At 39.5% G+C, this 17177-nt stretch overlaps 1 protein-coding gene across 2 annotated transcripts in view; it reads right to left on the bottom strand.

Moving 5' to 3' along the window:
• GRID2 (glutamate ionotropic receptor delta type subunit 2) overlaps positions 1-17177 on the bottom strand; it is a 756499-nt gene that overhangs the window by 303558 nt on the left and 435764 nt on the right. For both annotated transcript variants that reach the window (XM_074866754.1, XM_074866755.1), the window contains exon 3: positions 16842-17126. In XM_074866754.1, coding sequence (XP_074722855.1) covers positions 16842-17126 — 285 coding nt within the window. The remainder of the gene's footprint in view (positions 1-16841; positions 17127-17177) is intronic.

The following is a 17177-nucleotide window of genomic DNA, read 5'->3' as shown; positions in this document are numbered from 1 at the left end:
GTATTACTGGAAACACCTTAGATGCAGTTCACCTGTGATGTGAGAGGCCAGCAAAAGGCTGGAAAACCAGACAGAAAACAGACGGGAGAGATGACTGAGACTGATAGACTCTAAGCCCTAGAAGAGATGTTACACAAACAGACATAAGCTGTCCCAGAGAAGGGCTCCTGGCTGGCCCTTAGGGTGGTCTGTTCTGCAGGTGATACAAATGACACCACACTGGTACGTTGCGGTAACAGCTCAGGTAACCCCAAGACAAACCACAGAGAATAGTGGAGCATGTAACTGTTGTTTATCAGGATTGCAGTAGCTACATTCTCATAGGGGTATGCTGACATGTGACAGCTTTTAGAGAAATTGAAGTTCATTTTAAGATCATAGAAAATAACGAAAATCACTTCCTTTGAGGAAAATATTGTGAGGAAGTCTTCTAAAATTTTCCCCCAAAACTGCCTAGACCCTGACACTCTCCATTAGCCACTTAGAGAGCAGTGCTACCAGCACTCAGCTGTGGTCAGTCCTGCAAACATTAGGCAAATGCAGCTGGAGGTCCAGGCTGCAGGGGGGAGAATTATGTGACTTCCCCCCCCCCCCCCCTTGCCACCCCAAGCAAAGCATCAGCAACATGATGGAGAAACCTGTGTGATACACCTTGAGAAGATTATGGAGATGTCTTGTGGATTTAATATGGGAACTATGATGGTGGAAGTATAAGATCAATGCAACTAATGTGTAGCTAGTAACCACAGCAGATGAACGCTATGCAGCCCAAAGGGAGCCCAGATGAATACCCCAGCATCCAGACCTGACGGGCCTTCATGGAAAAGCTGGAAATACCTGAGCTAGAAATGTTTATACCGTCTTTGCTGGAAAAACTGTACCACAACTAAATTCAGGCTTTCCTCTTTTCCAAGTGAATAATCTTTTTACTGAGCTATATGATTGAGGATCTAGGGGGTCAAACACACTCTGAAGTTTAAAGGTTCTGACAAGCACAGGGGATTTTGGCATCTGACTTCAGGTTATGGCAAAATAAGGTATCTGAGAAGTTCTGAGTTTCACAAAAGTCCAGCAGCCCTATCAAGATCTGAGGCTTAGACATTCACACCTTGATCTACTTATTTTCAGCCACAAACAGTAGCATAAAGAAAACAAAGTTCAGACTCAACAGTAGAGAAAATGCTCTGTCTCCCCAGAAGAGACATACTAACTAGAGAGTATTACAGATAGTCATCCTCCTCCAGCACCTAATTACCAAGATACTTCAAATGATAAAGTAATAGCCATGTAATATCTTATAATCAAACAGTCCACAAAAAAAATTCAACAGGGTTAGTCTTGGAAGTCAGACTGTCACAATCAGCAAGTTTTGTCTCTTGTCTAGAGTTCTAAAACACCATGAATTGGAAAGAAGGAGTATTTTAGACTTTTAGGTTATTTTAGGCATTCAGCACTGCAATCCCATTCTTCAGACACTGCTGAAATACCAGTATTACTAAACACTTGAAGAATAGTTTAAACACGAATAAAATACATGCTTACCCTAAAAATAAAGTTCCATAAGAGAATCAGATACTAATTACAGCTTCTATTTAATATCTAAATCAGGAAAATTAAATTCAATCTAATCAGAGACGTTAGAAATTTTTTTGGCACTTTAAATACCAATTTAAGAACCAACAAGATTATTTGAACTGCTAGAAATATGCCTAGTTTTATGCAAATGATAAAATAATGTCTTTCCACTTTAACCCCTTCATTCTAAAGTTCCTGAAGCTCACCCACTCTCATAGATACTCAACATCCAAACAAATGGAATAAAAACTGGATAAAACTGACCGGTTGGAGTAAAAATTATTGAAGTACAAGGAACACATGTAGTTGGGGTCTAGATACAATATCAAAATATCAGGGGGAAAGTTACTTAGGCTATGCAAGTCTTTTCAAAAACTTAAGTTCTATAGCATAAATCCATATATTCTTCTCCAACACCAAAACAGGGTAAGCAGGAACCACCAAAGTTTTATTTGTCCTTTCAAAATAAGAACATAATTTCACTTGACCTGAATTTATAAACACACTGGAGTTATTGGCCAATATTCTGTATAATCTGTATTGTCCCAGAAGTCAGATTATGGGATCAAATGGCTTTGTTTGCCATGAATATGTGCAAATATAAACAAAGAAACAATTATATTGAATCTTCACCAAAGGGACAAAAGGGACAGAGATCCAGTATTATTCTACAGTTCTACATTTATTAAATCATGCCAGCATTACGGTATCCGTGTGATACGCTTTTAGGAAAACAGTACCATTCTAATGAAAAAGATACCAAACCAGGATTCATAAAACTTCCTTACTATTTCTGCCTTTGGCATTAGTACAACACAAAGCTGTAGGCAGGAAATAAATACAGACTTTACTTATACCTCATCTTACCCAGTAAAAGAATAGAGGTATCGGTGATGTTCACCTGCTGCTATGAAACAACAGAGAGAACATTAAAGCACCCTGCTATTGAAATGCTATTTACAACATGATGGTGCTTCCAGTATTTCAGCAGCAAGTCACTAGCAATGATTATATTCAAAGCGTATGCCAAAGAACAGATGCTGCCACTGAATGGGCAGCATTATCTTTCCTGCGTGGATTGTCTGAAAGTGGCAGATATCCACACTGCACTGTGGAATCATCTTTCTAATGGATAAACTCCTTCTGCAGAAAAACCTGGCAAGCAACCTGTGGCACAGATGGCTCTGCTACAGAGACACAGGACTGTTCATGTCTGGAACACAGGTGTTTCTTGCCCCAAATTTGCTAGCCAACCTGTTGCCCAGCCAGAAGATGCATTTCTATTTTCTATTTAAATCAGATGAGTCACAGTCATTTCCAGAAATGCTGAAGAGCTGCCCATTATCACCAGTATTAATTACCTTCCTTACTGATGAAAGCCAAAGTTACCACATACAGACCAACGCTAGAACCAAAGCTGCTATCTCCTCTCCCAACTCAGTGTCACCACCAGTATTACGCTTTCTGTTTTTAAACTGTACAGCCATCACTTCCACTCTACACATGTGTGCACAAGAACATAGTACTATTCTGTAGTCACATACTCAGCATCAGCTACAGGGTTAAACCAGGATGGAAATTTAGAAGAAACATTACCAAACATTCTCTTTTTAACCAAAACTGTGGCTGATTTAAGAGGCTGTGAAGTTGGCTTGTAAAGTGTAATAAACAAAGAGCAAGGCAAGCAAAATTGATCAAGGACTCTGTTGGAAATTACATTCCTTGACTACCCATATGTAACCATGCCATGACAAGACAGAGATCTATAGAAAGGTCTTATGCTCAGCACCACTGATGCACAGAAGGTCCAACACTGGACACACCAGACTGGCTGCAGCCAGAGCTGAGGTGCATGTGCAGAGCATCCTGTGTGGGTTAGTGCAAGGCCCGTGGTCTCCTAAGCTCTGAAGACCTGACTGATACATTCAAATACAGGTACCTAGCATAACACCACTCAACATGAGATCTGAATTCAGGTGCCAGCTTTACCACAGGCTTCTCAGTTATTGTGGACCTGACCTAAGAAAGAACTTAGGAAAATAAGCACAAGTCAAATTGACTTCAAACATCTAAACTCACAGTGTCTTTTCCTTGAACAATCTTTTTGATACTGGAGAACCAACAAGAAACAGGTATCGTAAAAGCTGTTGCAGAGGATGCTCAGAGCAGAGCTAAGCATCCTTCACAGACTATGGATTCTGTATCCAAATGTCCTTAAAATGACCAACCCAGTAGGAACACTCAGATCTCTCCTAACAAAACAATAGCTATCATTTAACGGAAAGCTCAGCAGCTGCATGGCAGAAAACTTGTACAGCCAGGTAATAGGGAAAAGGAGCTAGTATTTTCAAGAATCACAGAATGATCTAGGTTGGAAAAGACCTTGAAGATCATCTAGTCCAACCATTAACCTAACACTGACCATTCTAAAGTACACCATATCCCTAAGTGCCATGTCAACCCAACTCTTAAACATCTTCAGGGATGGGGACTCCACCACCTCCCTGGGCAGCCCATTCCAACACCTAACAACCCCTTCTGTAAAGAAATGCTTCCTAATATCCAGTCTAAACCTTCCCTGGTGCAACTTGAGGCCATTCCCTCTTGTCCTATCGCTTGTTACTTGGTTAAAGAGACTCATGCCCAGCTCTCTGCAACCTCCTCTCAGGTAGTTGTAGAGGGCAATGAGGTCCCCCCTCAGCCTCCTCTTCTCCAGACTAAACAACCCCAGTTCCCTCAGCCGCTCCTCGTACGACATGTGCTCCAGACCCTTCACCAGCTTCGTTGCCCTTCTCTGGACACGCTCGAGTAATTCAATGTCCTTTTTGTAGTGAGGGGCCCAAAACTGAACACAGTCATCGAGGTGCGGCCTCACCAGTGCCGAGTACAAGGGGTAAGATCACTTCCCTGTCCCTGCTGGCCACGCTATTTCTGACAAAAGCCAGGATGCCATTGGCCTTCTTGGCCACCTGGGCACACTGCTGGTTCATGTTCAGCCGGCTGTCAATCAACACCCCCAGGTCCCTCTCTGACTGGCAGCTCTCCAGCCACTCCTCCCCAAGCCTGTAGCGCTGCTGGGGGTTGTTGTGGCCAAAGTGCAGAACCTGGCATTTGGCCTTATTGAACCTCATACAGTTGGCCTTAGCCCATCGCTCCAGCCTGTCCAGGTCTCTCTGTAGAGCCTCCCTACCCTCGAGCAGATCAACACTCCCACCCAACTCGGTGTCATCTGCAATCTTACTGAGGGTGCACTCGATCCCCTCATCTAGATCATCAATAAAGATGTTAAACAGGAGTGGCCCCAAAACCGAGCCCTGGGGGACACCACTCGTGACTGGCCGCCAACCGGATTTAACTCCGTTTACCACAACTCTTTCGGCCCAGCCAGCCAGCCAGTTTTTTATCCAGCAAAGAGATTGGAAGGATTTAACATCCACAGTTTTCCACGACACCAGAAGTTGTGTCTGTGCTCTCTTTTCATTAAGGTCTGTGTATGTGATAAACCTGGAACAAGAAGATTACTGACTTCCATGACCTGATCTTAATATGGAAAAATAAAATGTGGTCCTTCCCCAAGTTTTTCTTTATCACTGGATCAGATGTTCCTCTCACTTCTTTGTTCTCTCTGGCCCTATGTAACCTTCCCTTGCCATCTATTCCTTCCATCATATTTGAGAATCCACGGCAGTCCAGTGAAGTTCACACTGACTGGAAAATGGAAAACATAACCCCCATTTTTAAAAAGGGAAAAAAGGAAGACACAGGGAACTACAGGTCAGTCAGTCTCATCTCTGTGCCTGCCAACATCATGGAGTGGATCCTCCTAGAAGCTATGCTAGGGCACATGGAAAATAAGGAGGTGATTGGTGACAGTGAACATGGCTTCACTAAGGGCAAATCATGCCTGACAAATTTGGTGGCCTTCTATGATGGGTTTATAGCATTGGTGGATAAGGGGAGAGACACTGACATCATATACCTGGACTTGTGCAAAGCTTTTGATGCTGTCCCACATGACATCCTTGTCTCTAAATTGGAGAGACATGGATTTGATGGATGGACCACTCAATGGATAAGGAATTGGCTGGATGGTTGCACTCAGAGTTGCCATGAATGTCTCAATGTCCCCACATAGAGCAGTGACGAGTGGTGTTCCTCAGGGGTCGGTGTTGGGACTGGCACTGTTTAACTTCCTTGTTGGCGATATGGACAGTGGGATCAAGGCCACCCTCAGGAACATCAAGCTGTGTGGTGCAGACGACATGCTGGAGGGATGTGCCATCCAAAGGGACCTGGACAGGCTTGAGAGGTGGGCCTGTGCAAACCTCATGAAGCTCAACAAGGGCAAGTGCAAGGTCCTGTGCACATGGTTCAGGGATATCTCAAGCACAAATACAGGCTGGACAATGCATGGATTGAGAGAAGCCCTATGGGGAAAGAGTTGAGGACATTAGTGGCTGGAAAACTGACTATGAGTCAGTAATGTGCGCTTGCTGCCGAGAAAGCCAACCATATCCTGGGCTGCATCAAGAGAAGTGTGGCCAGCAGATCAAGGGAGGGGATTCTACCCCTCTACTCTGCTCTTGTGAGACCCCACCTGCAGTGCTGTGTTCAGCTCCGGGGCCCCCAACATAAGAAGGGCATGGACTGGCAGGTCCAGAGAAGGGCCACAAAGATGATCAGGGGGCTGGAGCGCCTCCCTTATGAGGGCAGGCTGAGAGAGTTGGGGTTGTTCAGCCTGGAGAAGAGAAGTCTCTGGGGAGACCTTATAGCAGCCTTCCAGTACTTAAAGGGGGCTACAGGAAAGGTGGGGAGGGACTCTTTATCAGGGAGTGTAGTGATAGGACAAGGGGTAACAGTTTTAAACTGAAAGAGGGTAGATTTAGATTAGAGATAAGGAAGAAATTCTTTACTGTGAGGGTGGTGAGACACTGGAACAGGTTGCCCAGAGGAGCTGTGGCTGCCCCCTCCCTGGCAGTGTTCAAGGCCAGGTTGGACGGGGCTTTGAGCAACCTGATCTAGTGGAAGGTGTCCCTGCCCATGGCAGTGGGGTTGGAACTAGATGATCTTTAAGGTCCATTCCAATCCAAACTGTTCTATGACTCTATGATCTCTATTTCTATGCAGAGGGAGCAAGTCCCCTAACCCATTTTTGGGGAAAGTCAAATGATCAGGACATCCTAGAACAAAATATGCCAGGGTTCAGGCATCTCATATAGGAAAACCAGTATGTATATGCAGTGAAGATTTTATAAGTTGTACAAAACGAACAGCAAATATTAAACAAACAGCTCACATGCCAAGTACCTCTTGTATCCTTATTAGAATTGAGAAATCTACAAGTTAGAAGTAGATGTAAAGTTCCTAAAAATTTGAGATCACTCTATGACCAGAAGAGAAAGATGGCACTATTCACCAACAGCAATAAATTAATCCATCCACCTCTATCATTGTAGTCCATCTAAATTACAAGGCACTCACTCAGCCCTTCAGTTATCTCAAACCTGGTTTACAGTCATTAGCTCATCCTCCCTCTGATACCATTTTAGATCTGAGAACATTTTCCTCACAGTATCCAGATGATAAATACTAACTGATTCAGCTGTGGCAGTAAAGGTGAATGCACCTGTCATAAATATTCACAGGCTGATTTACACAGAAGACCATTTTATTTGTACAGTTGATGAGAAAAGCCACTGCATAACAAATGACAGTGTTCAAATTCTTATCAAGAAAGCTTTATAAGTCTAGCACAGTGATTCTTACTTACACAATGATGGCTAACATGACAGCAACTATTAATTATGGAAATTCACTATACACAAGGGAGATGTGCAGCCCCAACCAGACTCTGGTGGTGCCACTGCTCTACTTAAAGCCTTGAGCAAAGTGTTCACATTCCTGTGCATGTGTGGATATTTATTAATGTGGTTAAGATCTAAACTGAGGAAAACAACAATTTAGCATGATGATTCAATAACAGTCCTTCATCTTACTTTCACAGCAGTGGGATTCCCTCTCATTAGTCAGTTAATATGTAATTCAGTGAACCTCCAAACAAATTAAAAAAAGAAATCTACACAAGCTCTTTCATAGTAGCATTTGGGAACTGAGGGAGCAGTTACCTGAACTATTTCAGCTGGATGATCTAGCTTCAGAGAATGTAACAGTAGTTCAAAGTCACTACAAGTAAATTCAAGCTCAACTGTTTCATTACATACGAAATCTCATTTATATTATCAAAATTTCTGGAACCTAACAAGTGGAGATTATATTTCTTGGGGAAACTGAAAATTTGTAAATGGTAAGAATGACTGCCTTTTCCTCCCTTGCTTGCAATTTTCTGAAATTTCACACATCCAAAAAAAAGACAAAAAATTTTCTCAGATTTCTTAATATCATCCATTTGAGAAAATAAAAATATATTGTTTTTTGTTTCTTTCTGAAGGTGTTCGTTTCAAACCATAAGAAAAACAAGTAACTTCAATGTTGCTGGTGATACGAACTATTGTGGCATTACTGAAATGTCTACGTAATCCTTTCTTTAAAGGATCATCCAAATGTCATTTACATTAGCTACTTTTTGTTTCATGCCATATATCAATTATTAGGGATTATCCTTTACATAAGAAAAATCAATACACATAGTCTCAAGTAGCTGAATCAATGTTGGGGGAGAGATATTAACTTTTGCATTTTTCAAATCTTTCAAGACTTAAGTTTCCAACCTTACTGGTGATTGACACAAGATTTTTCCTTTGAGTTTCTCAGTTTTTTAACTGGAAAGGAGAAGGAAAAAAAGGAAAGGATAAAAAAGATAAATAAAATTGAAGCTAGAAATAATCCTTTAAGAGTATCAGGTGCTACCTTAGCTTCTCAAAAACAGAAAGAGAGTCAGATTGTGATCGCCCCTCACTCATGGAGGCTGACAAGGCAATGTATTCCATAATCCTGTACTTTTGACTGTGTAACCTGCTCTCTACCTCTTCACTCAATTTCTTTTTGACTACAGTTTGCATTAGAGATTTCCAAAAGGCTTCTAGGACTTGCCTTTGAGTAAAACTACCTCTTGCAAAGAAATAAATTTTCCCTGCCTAGTGCCTCCAAAGATGATAATGGCTTACAGCCTAGTGCTGTTTATCTTCAGCATTTACTCTCCTGTTAAAGATCATGCCAAACTCAAAGAATTATTCTTAAATCCTATACAACTGTACAGCAGAGCTCTATACCTCTGCCTAGATATATGCTTTTATTTAATAGCAAGTAATGTATACTTCTGCCTGTATGGTACAGCAACTCTCCCCATAGGTCACTGCTGCTCCCTGTTGCTTTTCATAGGCATGAGGAACCACTTATCCCCTTCCAAGGAGAAGGTGAGGAACAGCAAAGTAACTGTCCTTGCAAACTTCCTGGTAATAAACCATGTGTGACTGTGTTTGCTATAATGTTACTTAATACAAATTGTTCTCTGTGCATCAACCTGCTCCTCAATAATTTCTTCAGTTGATTAGAAGTTTACACGACAAACAGGAATTTTTTATGAGTGGACTGGTGCTATGAAGAACATAAGCTACAAAAGCAATGCTGATAAACTAAGATTTAGAAATACTGTAATAAATATTTTCTAGCTTTTTCCTGTCTCTCTGCTTCCTCTTTTTCTTGTCTGGTTAAATTCTCAGAGAGAAGTTTTCTTTTCAATTTTTGATACTACCTGACATTTGCAATGTTATTCTGTCTAACTCATGCCTTTTCTCCAGTGGAGGTATAATTTCTTCCACCCAACATGGAAAGTACTTTGTTCAATCGTTTCCTCATTTGATAACTGTTCATTTATTTAGCTGCCAAAATATCAGTTTACAAAGTCCATTTTAATACTTCTGAGAAGATATGAAAACAATGTGCTGAGAGTTGAAAAGTACTTAGCAAGTAGATCAGTACAAGGTTCAAGTATTCAAATATTCCTAAAGTCACTTTTCTTCTGACACTTGTAGACTGCATATATGAAAAAATCTCATACTTCTGCTAAACCTTGAGATAGCACCTCATTTACATCAAGTACCCATTACACAGATATTAGGCGAACATCTACACTTTTATTTTGACCTCAGAACTGAAATTTTAGACACTATAAAAAAGAAGCATGGCCATTGTTCCACTAGAGAAATTTTATAGAATAGTTATCTCCAAAGTCGAATAATTTTAGGGTCAACGAAAATATATATTTAATTTCCAGTGGTAATGTCATCCAGCAAAAGCAAGTTGTTACCAAAGTTTTCACAAACAGCCACTAACTTGCAATGTAATGAAGTGACAAAATAAAGTTATGCAGATGAAAAATACGTGTTCCTTTCCTTATCTGGATGACATAATAAATACTAATAGAAAAAATTTTCAATAATAAGGTTGAATTAATTATGTGTTTATTGAGGCACAGTGAACTAAATGAGTAGGGGAAGTTGGCAAAGAGCCAGATGAGTAATAAACAGTTTTAAGACTGTCTGGAGACAGACTTGAGAATATTATAGTCATCAGGCAGCTGAAAACAGCCTCAGGGTAATTATAAGCATTTGCAATCGATTAAAAAGAGCATGATTCTTTTACGAATCTTTATTAAACTTGCATTAAAACTTTAAATGATTTGAAAATGTTATGGTTTCCAGCACATCTTTGTCAGTCATCATCATATATTTCTGGAAAATGTGTGTGCAGGCAAGTGTCAATGGAATTACTCAATATGGTTTGTAGAGACGATACTAGGAATCCAGGGTCTATATGTACAGATGGGCATCATCTCAGAATATCACCCCTCTTACAACATAAGAGGTAGCCTCTCTGCAAGCAGCTCAGCCTTTCAAGTTTCATGTATAATGCCTTCTTTTCCAGGCTCTTTAAAGAACAGTACTCCAATCCTATAGCATTACACTCAATTCACTTGAAAACAACCACCTTCCTGAGGCAGGGATAGGGACAATGCTCTCTTATCTTCATAGTTTCTCAGATCTCTATGTAGGCTAGAATCCTCAGCAATACAGATATCACTGCTTTCCTCCTTGGGGCTGTATTTTATTTTGTGTCTTTCTCTGAAATCCTCCCTCAGATTGAGCTTGAGACATCTTTTTAGTGATGTGACCAGGCACCTCGCACCACTCCCTTCATCCTTTCCTGGTGAAAAAATAATCTGAAACCCCTGTGTATGCTGGGGAGAAAGAGAAGAGATCCATGAGGAAGTTTCTGCAAGACATGCCTTCTAAACTCTTTCCAACTGCTAACCTCATTCCTTCCTTTTCAGAGAAGCCCTCAATTACTTCTTCAACCTCCATTTGCTATTGGAATGCCTCCTTTAGCCTCACAGAGCAAATCCCCTTCATAATCTTAATGCATGTTTTGTTTCTTTTCTTTACAAAAGTTAAATTATCACTTAAGGGAACAGCAAATATTCATTGCCAAATATATGTAGTTTTAGTAGGAAGGTCAAAAAACTGTAAGCAAATATATCTTAGTCATGGAATCTGTAAATATCACATAAATCAGTAGTGATGGTTACGTACCAAAGGCACACTGGGTTGAAAAACACAAGGTTAGGCCAGAAATTTGTACAGAGAAGTGGGGTTTCTGAACTTTTTTTTTTTTTTTAAATATAAAATACAGAAGGGTTTTAAAACATTACTGCCATCATTTTAAAAGAGAATAGGAAATAAGAAAAAAATTCATTCTCCAAGAAACAAGCTTATTCCCCCAAACTTTCCAGGCAAAGTGCAGAATCTTTCTATGTGCTTTGGCACCAACAAAACATTAAAAATAAATGTTGTCAAACAGCTAGACTTCCTCCTTTTCATCTTAGAAATGCAGAGATACCTACACTGTAAATTGCACAAAATTCACAATTACATTTTTGCAATGATTGACTGCATTGTGCAGAAAGAATTTACTACTACAGAAAAGTATCTATGTATGCCTGAAAAATACAGTGAACTATAAACTGCCTGAAAAATAAGACATGAATTACAAAAGCTTGCCCCTTGTTGATACACCACAGAGATAAAAACCAACAATATGCTGCGATTCTAGATCAGTTACTCTGTTTATATAGCCTGGGCTCACACACTCAGATCTCAAATGACAATTTCATTTGTTTTCCCCCGCGATTGAATGTGTAAGAGTCTTTTTCATGTTACTCTTTGGGGACCGGCCATTGTCAGATGCCAGTCTGTGGGTGACGCAGGTTTGTTGTTTCAAACTGCATTTTGTTTGCTTTGAACTTGAAACCATAAAGATGTAATAAGTTGGCAAAGCTTGCTTAAAATGATTACAGATGTCAGTGGCTCTTTTTACAAATTTAAACTTTGCAATTTCCGAAGATGTAAGTTATACATTTATAGTGCCCAGTCTGAAAATGCCTTCACTGAAAAGGGTGTTGATGGTCCTAAGGAAGAGTTCAGAGTCTTAGTGGAGGAACTGCCTAGTCTCTACACCTGCTTGTAAGAAGGAGATGCACAGCTACCCTCTGCAGCACAGTGATCCTACAGCTTGAGCTGAACAGTCAAGAATGAAAAGAGTAGGAGTCAATCTGGCTGCTTAAATGAGGTAAATTTGGCTTGTACATACTGTGTGGATAGTAATTTTAATAGCAGGTTGAGAAAGGCGTCAATCTACAGCTTAATTTTGCTGCATTTCATGCCGCCTACTCTTTAATTCTGCAAGACAACTGTCCTTAATGGCATTTGAAGAAGTGCAGAATTGTCCTTGAACACTTTCATTATCCTCATATGAAATTTTCTTAAACAAAAATCAGATTTCACGTCCTGGGCTGGCCTTTATCTTGTGTTACCTCGAGGAACAAAACACACTGAATACAAGGGGACTGACTGTGCTATTTTCACCAGGAGTTTGATCTAAATCATCCCAACAGAGAGCAAGGATGGGAGAAAAGAACACTCATCTCACTCTGATTTTCATAAATTCATCTGAGTTTATACACTAAAGGTAAAGATACAGTTGTAGTAAATGAAATACAAACTAACATCACCTAAGTCTACTCAAGTTAAAATGTTCTCTTTTCTCAACTCCTGTTACTATGTGTTAGCCTCACATTTGTTACTGGCAAGGCTCTACCACTGACAAAAGACTACATGCTTTACTAAAATCCTTCACTAGTTACTCAGCTTAACTAAGTCAACAGTAGTAAAATACTGTGATTACTATCAAGGTGGTTTTTGTTTTGTGTTAGAATAGTCTGCCTACCTACAATTTTACTTGCAAAAAACCCATCAGTTAAAAACTTAGATGTCAATTATTTCAGAAATGCATTTCTACATCAATTCTTCAACACCGAGCTGGTTATGACTTAATGAAAGAATTGCTTCCTTCAAAGACTAATTTACTTTGTTGGTAAAGAACCTTTAGAGTTGAATCTTCCAGCATTTATATAGAAGTGTTAAAATGTTACAACTAACATACTCGTCTACTTACATTCAAAAAAGAATTTGGCAGCTTTTAAAAAGGTTAACATTGGGGAAATAACTCTTGGCCCTGCAGAAGGATACATTTCCAGTTATAAACAATTCTCTAATTCTCTGATAATGAAAACGAATCTATGATAGACTGCAAGATAAAAATCAAAAGCAATTCAATTCATTGGATTAAAAGCCTATGATATTGATAAATTGACACATAAGTGGTTGCAGCCTCTTTTAAAGGTGCAAGGGATCTGGTTTAGCACAGTATTTACTTTGGATATAGGCCCAATTTTACTGTAGAAAATTTATTTTAAATATGAAAGGTACATTTTCTTTCACAGAGCAAGATTATTACTGGACATAACTTCAGTGGTACAGATAAAGTATTTTGTTATAAATTGTTAGATTAAATCACTATACAAAATAATTTATCAGAAAGGAAAGTACTGGAATTCTGCTGGTTGCTGGAACCAGTCAATCTAACAGCATTTTAGTTGTTTCTAACTTACAAAAAGATGGCAACAATGGGAAAAGATAATGGATTAACACATATCAGAACCCATACTCCCATTACTTCTCAAGGGCCATTTACTGCTGTGGAGACATCACTTAATGTTATAATACACACCTTGAGAAGTAAAGACCACCACATACAAAAACACCACCAGGGCAAGAAATCGCTCTGTTTGCACAAGTGTCAGTTCTACAGAGGATTGTGCAGAACGTATCAATAATCTCTTCCTAATATGATTTTAATTCTAATGCAAGTGTTGATCTTCCACCAACTTTAATGTTTAATAACTAAATGTTACATTAAAATGTCTAATATTAACTGTTGCAAGCAGTTAAACTGAGCAAGGCTTCCAACCAGAATTTGATTTTAGGTCTGTATGAGCTGAGAAAAGAAACAAATCTCATACTGTGGCAGATCCTCTCAAGTAAACTAAGGAATGGGACTAGGATGTTCCAGAGGGAATTGTAACCACCCTCAGCTGCACTGACAATGACCAACAGGATGGCTTACCCCTGGACTTCCACCCCACTTCTGCATGCCCAGTCCTGATTTCTTTCTAAAAGAGGCACAGAAGCTAATGGTAATATTCTCTTCCTCAAGCTCTTCTGGATTTCTCGGGCCAACTCTCTTTTATAATACGTAAACTGGTGCTGGGATTTTTTTTTTTTTTTTAGTATTATTTCACATCTATAGACCCATCTGAATAAGTGGCTTTCTCAAACATCACAGAATCATAGGATAATTAGAGCTGGATGTGACTTCATAAAATCACATAGTCCAAGCTCCTGCTCAAAGCATGATGGATACTGAATTCAAACTTCTCTACTCTATGTTCCATATATTGAATTAATATTAATTCACACCCTGAATTTCTCCACCCCTCCCTCTGTGCAAGCCCCTCTTCAGTCAATACAGAACCTAGGAAAAAAAGTGTGCACTGCTAACATACTGGAAATTCTTTGAATATATCAATAAAATAGCAGGAAAAGGGAAAAAAAGCAACATAATTTGGTAAGATTTATAATAAACTCCTGGGAAGATTGATCTCTAGGGACTGCTAAGAAAATAATGTTGTCACGGGTACAAGGAAAACTACTGCTATAGATCAAAGAGTGGCTAAGAAAATTAAGAACAGGCAAAATACTGTATCAAGGCTATTGATTTCACCTGAATCAGGGTAGTGAGAAATTAGAGAGGCATTCCAGTACAAGCAAGAAGAGGGATTGGAAAGACAGAGAACAACTCTCATGGTAACGGAAATAAACAAGAGAGGCCTTGTGTCAGAGATGGTGATCTGAAACTTCTGCTCTCTTGTTCCTTGTTGAAAGTGGAGGAGGAGATAGTCAATGAAATCAGCAACATAAAATTTTATAAAGAAACTGTGGGAAGCAAAAAGATAATATAAACTGCCTGCTGCCCTAGGATGGCTGTTGAAATCAAGGAATTAGCAAATTTCAGGAAACATACATTTGCACAGATAACAGCCCTATTCAGAGTTGCAGTTTAAGTTAAAACTCAGGTTGCATTTAAGATCTTTCTATTCATGGTATTAGTTCCAAACTATGCACACACACAAACAAACAGAAAAAGACAAGACAAAACCCGGAAAAACCCACAAAAAACCCATCCAAAACACCCAAACCACAGAAATGGTTAGGAAAGAGGACAGACTGTTCAGTCTATACTAAATGCAGAATTTTTTTGCACCTTTTTGTGATGTATGTCATAGTGATCACTGATCAGATTACCAATCTGTCCTGGCCAGTATGGCATTCCTTGTAGACTACCGAAGTCCAAATGCCATAGAGGCTGGTAGAAAAACTTAGTATCTGTCACATGTCACATCTGGGGATGATGTGTCACTGAGTAAGCTACTGGTATGAAACTTATTCCTTGCAGGCAAGCATCTGTGTTATGTAAGTCACACCACAACGATATTCTTACCCAGAAATCAAGGACAAAATGACATAGTGTCTGAACTGCATTCTCAAATTAAATATTGAAACTTGAATAATTTAAAACTAGTATTTACAAATATAATTATTCAAAAATGTTAATTATAAAATTTGTTTGAAGTTTTTAAACTCAGAAGTACATGCAAAAAGATATCTTTTAGCTGGCAAGATTATGGCCTTCTTCATAGGTACACTGGTACTTAAATGCACAAACTTATAAAACATGAACAAACATACTCTTTGCTGCAAGCACTTTGGATGCCTTTTTTAGGTGCGTGTTCCTCATCCTATGGCTAGTACTTTTAGGTGTTGCTTTGTTATAAATAGGCATCCTCCTATTCATCACTTTCTATCATTCTAATTTAAGAATTTATTATGTAGCCAGGGAACAAAAATCAATAACACCTGACCTGGATGAACCAGATATTATGCACAGCAAATTGCTGAAGTGAGCATTTTTCCATAACTTAAAGATTTAACTTTGAAAACAAGTTTTAAAATGTTCATCCAAACCAGTCATGATTGCTTATGAATAATGGATATATCTGAAGAAAACAGGTCTAGTTTCAAAGCAATTTTCCATAGAAAAAATATCATAAAATTAGCTAGATAATGCACCTATACTAGAGAAATCTGTCCAGCTCTCCTCTCAGCTGCATAAAATATCTCTACCAAATTCAGCTGAGTCACCAAGCTGGATGGTGCAGTCTTGTGATGCTGCCATCTGTGTAGCACTTACTCTATCACACAACCACCATCAGCTCAGCACCTTTTGGGAACTGAACGACCTCAAAATGAAGGAACATTGTCTTCTCCAGGCCCCCTCCTCAAGTTCTTTGCTCTACAGAAGTTCTCTCTACAAGTTTCCCATTTACGCATAGCAGCTCATTCTTGCAGAGGCCTCTGGCCTACATTCACCACTTCTTCAGCTTCTGGCCATCAAATATATGTCAACAAACAGGAGAGATTCACCACACAATAAACAATTCTACAGAATGTAAAATCTTACACGTTGCCTCTTGAATTGTCATCTTATATATTTCTGCAGTCCAAAAAACAAGAGAGCTTGCTAAAAACTTTCATGCTTCAGACACTGGCAGAACAGAAAGCCAGGTAAGTTCTCCATTGATCAGCTAACTCCAACAAAGAAATTATCAAATAAACATGTAAACATTGAGGGATTTTAGAAATAGATTTCTCTGAGGTTCTATGAAATGCTGACAGAACCATAAATGTTCACAAGCAAAATATAATCTATTGGAAGACTATAAAGATGTAATGTGACTGCTTTCGACAGAATTATGGATTTGATAAAAATCACCCTGCTAAGTAAATACTTACCATAGTCATTATCATAAAAAATAATGAATTTCTGCCAGGCATATTCTGTGACCACCCTCAAGATGACATCATTTAAGTAGACAGGGGGGCGGACGGAGAGCGTGTAGTCATCATTGCGGTTGCTCCTGGTGAGCCCGCAGCCGCTTCTTGGTGTTCCTGCTGTTGAGCGCTGGATGAAGAGGTGAGGGATGTGCATGGCATCTGCCAGCGACTGCAGGGATCCTGCTGACGTGCAGCCGATGGAGCTAACAAGGGCCAGGATGCCTTGGTTCATCAAGTCACAGGCTGTAAGAAAACACAGAGATATTCAAGGTGAGAGCAGTTCAATGCATAGGG

The sequence above is a fragment of the Strix uralensis genome, chromosome 4, assembly GCF_047716275.1.
Source record: "Strix uralensis isolate ZFMK-TIS-50842 chromosome 4, bStrUra1, whole genome shotgun sequence".
In the NCBI taxonomy this organism is placed as follows: Eukaryota; Metazoa; Chordata; class Aves; order Strigiformes; family Strigidae; genus Strix; species Strix uralensis.
The sequence above is the reverse complement of the archived record's forward strand: the minus strand, read 5'-3'. Positions and strand labels throughout refer to the sequence as shown.